Source organism: Gallus gallus, chromosome 1 (assembly GCF_016699485.2).
Source record: "Gallus gallus isolate bGalGal1 chromosome 1, bGalGal1.mat.broiler.GRCg7b, whole genome shotgun sequence".
Lineage (NCBI taxonomy): Eukaryota > Metazoa > Chordata > Aves > Galliformes > Phasianidae > Gallus > Gallus gallus.
Window position 1 is genome coordinate 170,138,982 of NC_052532.1, and position 13,144 is coordinate 170,152,125.

Here is a 13,144-nt window from a genome sequence, read left to right on the forward strand (position 1 = left end):
TGCACCAGGAGAGATTCTGGTTGGATATTAGGAAAAATTTCTTCTCCAAGGGAGTGGTCAGGCGCAGGAACATGCTGCCCAGGGAGGTGGTGGAGTCACCATTTCAGGAGGTGTTTGAGAAGTGCGCAGATGTGGCACTGAGGGACATGGTTTAATGGGTATGATGGTGATGGGTTGACAGTTGGGCTTGATCATTTTGGTAGTCTTTTCCAACCTAAATGATTCTATACAACATCTGGTGGGCAGCTCCATTTGTAAGCAGAACAATCACCAGGCAAAGCAATAAAGCTATTATGCATAATGACTGTAGAGGGAACCTGAGTTCAATCATATACTAGTATTGATAGGGATCTTTAAGTCAAAGGCTCTTCAGTGCTAATAATTTTGAATGAGTTTAATTTAAAGAAGTCTCCACTCTCCTTCATAAGATAGTTGCTAGAGCCTAAGCAGGCAAAGAGAACCACAAACTCCTCCTTCTTACTCTACATGCCAAAACGTCTGGAACTCTTGCACAAGGGGAGTTATTTTATCAGCCCTAAACAGGATTAGTTTTATCCTTATAGAGTAGCTAATTCCAGTTCGTGCCATCTCTTTGCTTAAGCAAAGCAATGTTAAAAAAAAAAAAAAAAAAAAAAAAAAAGGTTGGCTAAAAGGTGCCAATTCTAGGCTGTTACTGTCATGATCAAGTACACCACTTTGGTTCTTTCTTACTCTCCCATCTCTAGCTTTGCAAAGCCAAGTGTCTTCTTCCATCGTGTGATGTATAAGTTCCTCACTCAGTTCATATTCCACCAAGCTGCTACTTGTACTGAACCAGCCTCATGTAGACCTTACTCTGTCAGTAATACCTTTAAACGACGTTATAGCATAGGTGGATAATACTGGTAAACATACACGTGAGATACATTGGAGATTTGCTCTATTTACATTTTTGTTTCACTATTTCAGTTTTCACACCACTGACCACACTTTAACCCATACTAAGAGCTCTGTCCCCTCACTCCAGAGCTGCACACTCCTTATTTGTGCTGGACGCCAAATCTGACTCCGTTCCTCTTTCCTTCAGCCCAGGGTGGAGCCCTGGCTCACCTCTCCGTGCTATCTCCTTGGCTGCAGCCTTGCCAATGCCGCTGTTGGACCCAGTGATCAGAAAGGATCTACCAGCCACATCCACCTCCAGATCTGCTGGGTCGAAGTGCTTGGAGGCAGTCTCGTAGCCACTCCTAGATAAATCAGAGACACCTGTAAGAAACTAGAAGACAGCGATTCCAAAACAAAAACAAAAAAAAACATAGGGAGGGTTGAAAAGGGCTTTCCCTCCACAGCTAGCTGTGTATTTTTCTGGCAGACACTCAACACTCCTCCCTCACAGAGCTGTCTGGACACAGCGCCAGAGCGTGGAGTAAGTTCTGCGGCAACAACTCGAAACATTCTGTGTGGGGGCCGAGGGGCTGCTCAGCTCGGGCTCAGGCGAGCCCTCCCTGCACTGAGGGAGTTCAGGGCAAGGGTGGCTGTCAAAAGATATCTAAGGCGCCGAAATTCGCCCGCTTTGGAGGGCAGGTTTCAATTAACAGCGAAAATAAAGGCGGAAAGCCTTGAAGTAGTTAACATCCACAACAATACACACACACCCCGAGCACCGCCCCCGCCTCGCCGCAGCGCCGCGCTCGCCCCGCGGCACAGCCCGCTCCCGGGGGCGGGAGCCCCGGTACCTCGTGTACTCCCGCAGCCCTTTCACGAACCACACGACGTTGCGGTACCAGGACATGGTGCTGCCACCACCACCATGGCGTTGGTCCCGCCTCTGTGTTACGTAAAGGTGCCCTGTCCAGCCCTGCCCGCCGTTGGGTGAGAGCCCGGGGCAGCCCCGCCCGGTCCGACGCCATTACGGCTGTAGCAGAGGCGTGAGTGAGGGGGTTGGTGTGATGTGTGATGGTGTTCACTTCAGCGGTCTGATGCTTTTATTGATATACTGATTTATTTACTGATTTGTAATTATCCAGCTCCCTCAACCTTTCTTCACTGGAGAGGTTCTCCAGCCCTCTGATCAAGGCTCTCCTTTGAACCCACTCCAAAAGCTCCACATTTTTCCTGTGTTGGGAGCCCCAGACCTGGACGCAGTACTCCAGATGGGGCCTCACAAGGGCAGAGTAGAGAAGGACAATCACTGCCCTCTCCCTGCTGGCCACCCCTCTTCTGATGGAGCCCCGGACACCATTGGCCTTCCAGGCTGCAAGCACACTGCTGGCTCGTGTTAAGTTTTTCACCAACCAAGAACCCTAAGACCTTCTCAGGAGGGCTACTCTCAAGTTCTTCTAGTCTGTATACATATTTGGGATTTCCCTAACCCAAGTGCAACACCTTGTACTTTGCTTTCTTGAACCTCATTAAGGCTCACATGGGCTCACTTTTAAGCCTGTCTAGGTCCCTCTGGAAGGCACCTCTTCCATCTGTCATTATCAGCCACAACGCTCAGCTTGGTGTCGTTAGTAAACTTGCTGAGGTGCACTCAATCCCATCATTTATGTCATTGATAAAGATATCAAAGAGTACCATTCCCAAGACGGACCCCTGGGGCACATTTCCAGCCTCCACCTGGACACAGAGCTATTGACAACAATCCCTGGCTGCGATCTTCCAACCGAAGTCCTTATCCACTGAAGTGTCCACCCTTCAAACCCATATCTCTCCAATTTAGAGAACGTCATCAACCTCTAGGAACAGAAATAACCTTATTGTACCACACCAAATCGTATTTCAGGTGGCAAATAAACCTGTGAAACTCTTTGCTCCTACTAATGGGGTAATACATATCAGTAGGAAGGGGTATGCAAGTAGCAACTACAGTAGGAGGAGTGAAGTTTAAAATGTATTTTCAGTTCCTCTGGTATGTGTGTTAAAGCTGTTAAGCCTCAGAGAATCATCTGGAGTTGCACATCTGGACAATCTATGCTAGCTGTAAGGAAATTGTCATTGTAGGCATAATTATGTTTTTAAACATGTTAAAGGGCTAGGCACTTAAAAACATCAGTGTGCAAGTTTGATTAATTCATGCTTTTTATGTCGCTTTGAGGGTCACGGGCACACAACCTGCTTTGGGAGTCCAGCTTCAGTTAGCTGGTTTCAACAGCAGAAACAGAAGAAATCAAAATATTTTGTCTTTTCTAACCCCATTTAGTAGCCTGGTACTTCTTTTTCTGGATCTCTTCATACTGGTGAAGGGGTCGTACTCAAGTCCTCCAGTTTCTCAACTTTCACACAAAAGGTACTTCCCACCATGGGGTTAAAACTTCAGAACTCAGTACTGTGCTTTTACTAAGTATTGTATGTGAAAGAAGATTTTTCAGAGGACAAAAAGACATGTTTTCACAGGGATATCTTCTTCCCTACAGAGACCATCTAGATGAATATTATACCTTTGCACCAAATCTGAAAATGCTTGTTCTTATTTAAACAGTTGGAAGAATTTATTTAAAAGCAGTCAGTTTAAACCAATTTTGTTCTTGGAAATGGCTAGGATATTTTGAATGAAGTCTTCCTAAACAATTCACCCTGATTATGATGCTCAAAACGGATTCTTCTGACCCAGAAAGTAACAGCTTGGCAGTGGTGTAATTGGCGACATTATTTCCTATAATGGAAAGTGAACGGCAGCCTGAACTACAGATACGTATTGAGGTCACTCTGAAAGTAATGCCTCCTGTTTATTTCCATGGAAACTACAACAGATGCAAAGAGCACAGTAACACTATTTGATAGAGCAAACTCTTAGCTACAAAACACTATTTTTCAACATAGTCACCATCAATTAGCTGTGCATTTTTGCTAGCGATGAACAAGAGCCTGCATGCCACCCTTACAAAAATCTGCACCAGCAGAGGTGACCCACTGTTTCACAGCTGCTGTGATGGCATCATCGCTAGGAAAATGTTGCCCAAGCAGTCCATCTTTCATTGGCTTGAACAGAGAAAGTTAGAAGTTGCTGAATCTGGATTATACAGTGGATGTGGTCGGACAGTCTAACCAAGACTGGCAATATGTGGCCTTCAGACTGATATAGGGCCTGGCATTATTGTATTACAAGAGAAAGATTTCTTTCTTCTCTGGCCTGATTCTGGAAGTTCAAGTCTTCAGCTCAGTCAGCTTTGTGATGTAATGGTCAGAGTTGATGGTTTGTCTGGGTTCTGGGAAATCCAGCAGGATCGCCGCTTCCCTATCCCAAAAGACAGTGCACGTCACTTTACCTGCTGAGGACTGCTTCTCACACTTTTTCTTCAGTGCGGAATTCACACGTCACTACTTCCTGGGCTGCTGTTGTTAACTCTGGCTCATAGTGGTAACATCACATCTCATCACCAGTAATGATGTAATCCAGGAGACCGTCCCCTTTCAGTCTCGTATTGGTTCAGTAGGTCCTGACAAACTTGCATATGGTGTTCTTTCTGTTCCTGTATGAGCATTTGTGGGACATACCTGGTGCAAACTTTGTGATATTTCAACATTGCCACCATCGTTTCCAACACACTGAAGCTGATATTCAGCTCTGTACACAGTTCACGAGTCATAATCTTGCCCCCACTGCCACCAGTTACACAGCAACAAAATGTAATGGTACACTGGCAAGAAGTTTCAACCTCTACTACCATACCACCAATGCTGGCCTCTGATGTCATAGACCAACATAATAAATAGGAAGCATTACTTATGGAGCAGTCTCCATCCTGTGTAAATGTAAATATGTAATTGTGAGCTATATGGAAACAGTTTTGTGATCATTACCTACAACCTGCAGTTAGCAACCAGAACTGCACAGCAACTGCTATAATGATGTTAGATAATCATATTCACTGTGATCCGAGCAGATGTTAGGTTTGTGCGAGTCCTGCATGCTGTCTGACATATTGTTCCCTCTTCTTGATTTGAATCCATTGCCCTGATAACCCTCCAGCTTCTGCTTTTTCCCCCACAGGCTATACAAATCTGCCTGGTTTCTCTCCATGAATGCTGGTTCTGGGAAAACACACAGCAGAGCAAAACCAGAGTTATGTGAGCACTCCTGCTGTTACAGACATCCAGTGTTGCCCCAGATTTTTATGCTAGTTAGAGAGAATGTCTCACCTTGGGCTTTGTAACCCTCAGTGCTTCTCAGTATGCTGTTCTAGGGCAGTAATGTTCCATGGTTGCTTACCCTGCAGAATTAGCTGCATTCTTTACAGGAAACATGATTTCAGTTTGAAAAAACATTAGCAAATGCCAAACAAAACAAAATCCCTGTGGAAGTTCCTGTGAATGCACTAATCCAGGTTGTGCTTTATTCCCTTGTCATTTCTCTTTTTACCCTGCATATTTATTAAGCACATACAGCTTAACATAAAGCAAAAATGGACGATGGTTCTGATATGTTTTGTGTGTAGTTTCAGTCTCAAGGATAAGGGGAATGTCTCCAACCCCCATCTGCAACCTGCAGGCTTTTCTAAAAGTAAGTGGAAGATTGCAGATTGACAAGATTGTGCCTCCCTTCCAGGCTAAACCATCTGGACAGTAATCAACTGGATGCTGGGTGATGCAATATGGAGGGACTAACCAGTGTGAGTATGCATGGCAGAAGCTTCCCACTAGTCAAACAAACTATAATAACACAGGCAGACAGTGGGAGAACTTACAGCATTTTAAGGTTTGGGCAGAAATGGAAAATGACAGCATATTAATTCTGTTGTTTAACATTAGGGCCTCAGAGAAGGCCAAGAGAACTTCCTCAAGGAGTTCTTTCCCAGTTTCTATACACTACCTCAATGCAAGTGCAAGACCTTGCTCTTGGCTTTGTTGAACGTCATTAGGTTAGCCATACCCTTCTATCAAATACAATTTTCAGGAGATTGTCTAAGTGTTGCTGTTATTTCATTTCTTCTCTTGTGATGTTTTGCCTTTGTACTGTTTCAGAGGCAGGAGAGATGGAATGAGTGCTGACTACTAAACCAGCCATCTCAGTGATGAGGCAATAGAGATTGTGTGCACGAGAACGGTAAGACTGTATTGCCAGGAGCTGGCTGATGCTACTGAAGTACCTGCCTGGCAGTAGTCTCACAGGCAAAAAATCTTCCTATGTCAGGGTTTTTTTTTTGGCTGTGTGTTCCCTTTTGTACTGAATTCCAGGATGATGCTCTTTTTTAGCAGGTTTAGAATCCATTCTGGCATTTGGAAAGTTTGGGAAGCTACAGCTTTTGGTTTCTTTCTTGCAGCTAATTTAGCATTAAACCAAAACAGGAGACTATTCTGAATAGGAGGGATTTTTTGAACCAGGAATTCTTCTCATGGATTGTCAGCGAACACCTGAGGTAGTTATAGCCAGGAGCTGCTCTGTTTGGGTTGACTGACAGCCACACTGGAAGGGGCAGGATCAAGAGAGGCACAAGGCTGTTGAGCTCCTGACACTCCCCTCGTTTGACTACTGAACAAGATGATTTCACCCTGCTTACTCCTCATATAACCTGCTCATATTTACTGTTTCACTTGAGGACAGCAACACTTCAGGTGTATCTACACTGTCAAAAAACTCATAGCTTATTCTCAGGGCTAGATCCTCTTATTGCTCATACTACATGGATATTTGATGATGCACGGGCTTTCTTTAGATATATTAAACAGCTATGTCTGTCCAAAACAAGCTCAAGTATGGTCTGGGGGATACTTTCCTTGAAGAATAATTCATTCCCAAGCACTATGAATGAGACTGCATCCGGGCTGACTGCACAGCGTGGCCTGGCACTGGTAATCCTATATTCAGGTGCCTGCATCTCACAGTGTAGAATTAGCCTCTGAGTTTGTTATGCAGGCCATCCATGAGTGCAGAAAATTCTCAAAGCAAATAAAATGTCTGGATTGTTGTGGTTATGATCCCCTCAGTGTTAGGATTTCTCATACAGTATTGAATAAAGAACTCATTGTTTTCATAGAACGCAAGGGCTGGTGAAAATGCAACTCTGGCTGCACAGCTGGACTGACATGAAAAGAATCCTTAGATTTGATCCATCCTTGTATCTGTGAAGGAACAAGGAGTTTTAAACAAGGTTTTAATTATCTCACAACACAAAAGATAAGTTGAAGGTACTGTTTGCTCTGCAGGGCTTTGCATTTCAGCATGTTTCATATTTTCTTCTCAAGGGACAGGTAGAGTACTCAAGAGCTGAAAAGCAATTATGTTGTACAAGATGTTTAAGAGCAGCTTCAAGGCCATCTTGCCAGTCTCTTCTTTTTTATTATTATTATTTTTATTATTTTTGAAAGAAGCTAAAATCTCTGTCTTAAGCACAACTGGCTCCTTTCCTTGCTTCCTACAGAAGATCCAGAAGCCTATTGTTCATTCTTTCATCACCGTTGCCAAATTTCTCATTAAGTCGTTGTACCTGCCCCCATTAAGTCAATAAGAACATGGCCACCGATTGCAATGGGAACAGGAGCAGGCTTCAAGGGCCAAACTTTCAGAAGAGCTCAACATATGTAGTTGGAGACAGGTTTTCAAAGGAAGTGGCGGCCACGTGTAAGTCCCTATCTCTGCAGGAGACACACGTTTGCCACGGGCATTTGCCACGATGTCCACAGGTCTGGGAGCAGAGCACTTGAGAAGTTAACAGCTCCTTCTAAGTGTAACAGCAATTAAGAGCTGTCAGCAGCTCTCAGAGAGAGGCAGTTAGCGCACTTCTTTCTGCCTGGCTGGAGTAGAGGACCTGTGAGTGGTTGAAGAGGAGCATCCAGGCCTGGAGATCCCAGCATCATATTTGACATGTTGGTGCAATTAGCAGAGTGGGAGAGGAAAAGCTACCCATCCCGAGTGCAGTGAGGGGTCAAAGTTCTGGCTGTTTTGGGGAGAGGCAGTGTATTCTCTTTTTTGCATGCTTTTATACCCAAGTCATTGATAAGTTTGCCAGTTCCTGTCATCATCAGGGTTGTTTCCAATGAAATCAGGCTTTCTCTAGACCAAGTAGCCCACTGTGCTCATGAAGCAACTGTGCCAGTATGTCATTATTTTTCCACTGTTTGCACCCTGCATACTCATCTCAGCTCAGTACCAAAATGCAACTTCTTTCCCCCAAAGAACTGAGAATCAAATTCACAAGATATGCAGGTACCAAACAGATATGGAAATCTGGAGGATCTCATTATAAAAAAAAACCTTTTGCACGCATTGGCCTGCAGGCCCATAATTTGCATCTCAGGACACCTCTCACATTTGATCTGTTAGACTGCAGCATGGGGAAAAATATCATAGATTTCCGCTTTGCTTTAGCATTAATGATCATACAGAAGAGTCGGTATGGCTTAGATTCAGATCTGTAGGTGAAATCAGCCTCTGATATAACAGTTTATCTCAGTGAAATTGCAGTCGGGTTGATTATAATTAGCATGTCTAGTGAAGTACTTTAGTTTTTAACCTCAAATCGTGTATGTTTATGCACTCATGTTGGTCAATGTCTTCCTGCTTGTATTTTAGTTCAAATGAGACGTTTGATAGAAATTCAGTGTTAAAAACATTTCTGAGAACTTCATACAGTTTTCTCAAAAATCTGTTCTTGCAACATAATACTGTTCTTTTCAGCAGTTTTCTTGTACTTTATTTCCCTGCACTATGCAATGTAAGATTATATTTGTCAGCCTTTTTTATTTTCCCCCTAACTATGCTTTCTAAAAATATTTTGGCTCTCCCCTTATGGCTAACATCTGTGGGACTTTCACGTTACTCCTGTAGTGCACAGGAAGCTTAAGAAACCTAAGCCAAGAAGCAACAATCTCAGATGATACTCCTCACGTAACAGTCCTGTCTATATTATCTGCAGAACATGCATGGGTCTTTGTTGTGTCCCTATCAACTAGAACTTGGAGAAGATTAATAACTAGAATGAGTTACAAGATTCAAGGCATCTTACAGATATTGATCTGTTAAAATGTTATACAATGTATAGAAATTGTCATGGGTTTAAGATTTGCAGTCCTTTGCTTGTAAAGTCAAAGCATTTAGATTCATTTACTCTAGCCATTCACGTTTTCATAGAATCATAGAATGGCCTAGGTTGAAAAGGAGCTCAAAGATCATCGAGTTTCAACCTCCCTGCTTATGTGTGGGTCGCCAACCACTAGACCAGGCTGCCCAGAGCCACATCCAGCCTGACCTCAAATGGCCTTGAATGGGGCATTCACAACCTCCTTGGGCAACCTGTTCCAGTGCATTACCACCCTTTGAGTGAAAAACTTCCTCCTAATATCTAACGTAAACCTCCCCTGTCTCAGTTTAGAACCATTCCCCCTTGTCCTGTCACTATCAAACCACATAATCAGTCTTTCCCCCTCCTGTTTATACGCTCCTTTCAAATACTGGAAGGCCACAAATGAGGTCTCCCCAGAGCCTTCTCTTCTCCAATCTAAATAATCCTAGTTCCCTCAACCTTTCCTCATAGGAGAGGTGCTCCAGCCCTCTGATCATCTTAGTGGCCCTCCTCTGGACCTGCTCCAAGAGCCCTGTGTCTTTCTTGCGCTGGGGGCCCCAGGCCTGGACACAGTACTCCAGATGGGGCTTCACAAGAGCTGAGGGGGACAATCACCTCCCTCTCCCTGCTGGCCACCCCTTTTTTAATGCAGCCCAGAACAGTTGGCCTTCCGGGCTGCAAGCGCACACTGGCTCATGTCCAGCTTCTCGTCTACCAGGACCCCAAAGTCCTTCTCTGCAGGGCTGCTCTCAAGGAGATCTTCACCCAGCTTGTATAAATACCTGGGTTTGCCCTGACCCAAGTGCAGCACCCTGCACTTGGCCTTGTTGAATCTCATTAGGTTCACATGGGCCCACTTCTCCATCCTGTCCAGGTCCCTCTGGATAGCTTCCCTTCCCTCCAATGTATTGAAGGCACCACTCAGCTTGTTGTTGACTGCAAGCTTGCTAAGGGTGCACTCCGTACCATCATCTATAGAATCATGGAATTGCTCAGGTTGGAAAAGACCTTAAAGATCATCAAGTCCAACCACAACCTAACCAAACTACCCTAACTGTAACAACCCTCCACTAAATCATGTCCCAGATCTATCTCATTGATAAAGAAGCTGAAGAGTCCGGTCCCAAGACCAAGACTTGGGGACACCACTTATGACTGGCCTTCACCCCTCCACTGATCACAGCCATTTGGCTGCGACCGGCCAATCAGTTCTTAATCCACCAAACAGTCCATCCTTCAAATCCATACCTCTCCAATTTAGAGAGAAGGATGTGGTGAGGGACCATGTCAAAGGCTTTGCAGAAGTCCAGGTAGATGACATCCTTCTCCCATCCCCCATCCACTGAAGCTATCACTCCATCATAGAAGGCCACCAGATTGGTTGGGCAAGATCTGCCCTTGGTGAAGTCATGCTGACAGTCTTGGATCACCTATTCATCTCATATGTGCCTTAACATGGCAACCAGGAGGATCTGCTCCATGATCTTCCCAGGCACAGAGGTGAGGTTCACCAGCCTGTAGTTCCCTAGGCCTTCCTTTCTCCCTTTCTTGAAAATGGGAGGAATGTTTCCCTTTTTCCAGTCACCAAGGATTTCACCGGACAGCCATGATTTTACAAATATGATGGAGAGTGTCTCATCAGCCACATCAGCCATTTCTTTCAGAACCCTGGGATGTATATCATCCGGCCCCATGGATTTATATATGTACAGTTTCATGAGGAGGTCTCAGACTTGTTCCACTGTTACAGTGGGATGGAATCCTCTCCTCTCACCCACACCTAGAAGTTCAGGGTCCTGGCAGACATGGGAAGCCTGACCATCTGTGAAGACTAAGGCACTCATTGAGTACCTCAGCTTTTTGCATGTCTGAGGAAGCCAGTTCTCCATCCTCATTTGTCAGAGGGGGAGCACTCTCCTTGATCTGTCTGCTTCTGCCTGTGTACTTGTAGAACCCCTTCTTGTTATTTTTCACATCCCTCACCAAGTTCAGCTCTATCTGTGCCTTGGCTTTCCTAATTTATTTCTACACACGCAGACAATGTCGCTATATTCTTCCCAGGCTACACAACCCTGCTTCCATTTCCTGCACATTTCTCTCTTTTCCCTCAGTTTAAGCTGCAGGTCCTTGCTCAGCCAGATCCAAAACATGTAAAACAGCTCTTGAACCAATCAAGAATAACTTGTGCTACTTTATTATTATTATTATTATTATTATTATTATTATTATTATTATTATTATTATTATTTTCTGCACAGTCACCTTGTACTTTTAAAGTCTGATGTCTTGGGACCTCATAAAGTCTAAACCAATTGCCTTGTGAGAGCAATCTCCTATTTTTATTCTCCAACAGTACAGAATTCCTGTTTCTATTCCAGAGACGAGGTCTGGCATGTCTGATGTCCTTCTTCCCTACTTCTGTGGGACAGCAGATAGCACTGCAGAGCTGTCTGTGTTTGAGTTTGAAATAAAGGAATGAGACATTTACTTATCTGTCTGCAGCTTTCAAAATAGCTCTGGGAAGCTGTTCCTCAGAGCTTTGGAATATGATGTCTATTGCCAAAGAAGGTGGAGTGGAGGGAGGAGAAATACACTGTAGGCAATAAAATGTAATAAATGTAATATATTGCATATCTGCTGCCATTGCATTTATGGTATGTATTTGTGTGTAGTCTCTGAGCAAACAGAAATGTCTTTGTGTCTTCATATTGTTGGATTTCCATAGTACCCACAAGTAGCAGAGCACAGGCTATCTAACCCAGTGAAACTGTGGCCGTTTCTTCTGTTGAAAGCTAGAAAGATAGCTTTGTTTCTCAAGAAGGGCAGATGATTTAACTAGAATAGTTACAGGCAATTTCCTCCATTGTAGTCATTATATTTCTGAGTTCATCGTAATTGGCTTAAGGGTGTATTTTGTTCAATTTTCCCAAAGCCATTTATTTCACTGTAGAAAAAAAGAAAGAAAGAAAGAAAAAAAACAACGGTATTTTTCAATTTGTAATTCTAGTCTAGTGGGAAAATGTTAAAACATTTTCATACCAAGGCGTAGACTGTATTTTCAGCCTCTCAGCTTTGGGGTTGTAATGATTTAGTTCTCCACAGCAGTCTGCTGAGGGAATGCATTTATGCCTCCAGGGACTGAGTTCATCCATGCCTGGGACACCATCAGTCTGTGAATTTAAGAAGTTGCTGTTTACAAGGTAAGGTGCTGAAGACCATGTTCCTAGTTTACCCGAAAGGGAGAGAAAATGCTTTCAGTTAAACTACCTTCATTTGATTTTAAGTTGAGCGCTCTATTTAATGTTAGGAGCAATCCAAGGACTTACGCTGCTGAAGGTGACGGACCAGGAGAATGATGATAACTTAATAAGCCACAGTAACACAGCTGTACGCATCATATGCTCCAAACTGGCTGTCCTTGCTCCACACCTGCATGATTCTATCCTGCTGAAGGAGGCAGTGGCAGTGCCATAGATTATTCATGTACATAAGTTAAATACTGTCAATTCAGAATTTTCCTCCCTTGATCTTCACAAAGTTTTCTGTTTACTGTATCGATATTTAAGGTATTTTACAACTGCCCTTAGCTTCCTTAAGACCTCCTCTATTACTTTCAGCTTAAGTCAACCAATTACTGAACACTGGCATTGTGATTTATCAGCTGTTTCCCACAGAGTCGGTGAACGTTCTGGGTTCTCATACCTAAAGAATTAAGTCTCCACAGCTGACTGCAGAGATTCATTCAGTCTCAGTCTCCCCTGAATGAGACACAGGCCTCAGGCTCACTGGTGTGTCACTGGAGTGTTTCATGAATTAGTGCTCATCTGCTACTGTAACTGCCCTCATACAGGCACACAGAAAACACAAGGCAATGGGACTCAGCTTAAATCTCTTCTTTTGCAGGGCAAACTAAAATCAGATCATATTTGGTTGGGTAGGAGCACACACATTGTCACTTGCTGCAAGGTCGCTGGGTGTGTAGTGGCACAGCAGACAGTTCTGACGTACACAGGAGTAATTTTCTGTGATCAAGAATGACCCTAGTAGCATTTTACAAGAACGGGGACATTTTTACTGGAGTCCAGTGGGTGGAATGAATGTGTGTAGCTACGTTAGTGTTAAACTTCCTTTGCATTATCAACTGAGTATAATCTTTTTTATGCTTT

General features: G+C 43.8%; 1 protein-coding gene and 1 long non-coding RNA gene across 3 annotated transcripts in view; one reads left to right on the forward strand and one right to left on the reverse strand.

Annotated features, from left to right (window-relative positions):
* Positions 1 to 1,811, reverse strand: part of DHRS12 (dehydrogenase/reductase 12) — a 31,043-nt gene extending 29,232 nt beyond the window's left edge. For both annotated transcript variants that reach the window (XM_001233772.7, XM_040705470.2), the window contains exons 1-2: positions 1,713 to 1,811; positions 1,090 to 1,223 (exon numbers count right to left, since the gene is read on the reverse strand). In XM_001233772.7, the coding sequence (XP_001233773.3) occupies positions 1,090 to 1,223; positions 1,713 to 1,768 (190 nt within the window). In that variant the 5' untranslated portion in view covers positions 1,769 to 1,811. The remainder of the gene's footprint in view (positions 1 to 1,089; positions 1,224 to 1,712) is intronic.
* A 322-nt stretch (positions 1,812 to 2,133) lies between these two features.
* On the forward strand, positions 2,134 to 12,417 carry LOC121109045. Its single transcript, XR_005862086.1, has 4 exons — positions 2,134 to 5,588; positions 5,941 to 6,022; positions 12,114 to 12,178; positions 12,286 to 12,417. It is a non-coding gene; the product is annotated as an uncharacterized LOC121109045 (long non-coding RNA).
* The last annotated feature ends 727 nt before the right edge of the window (positions 12,418 to 13,144 follow it).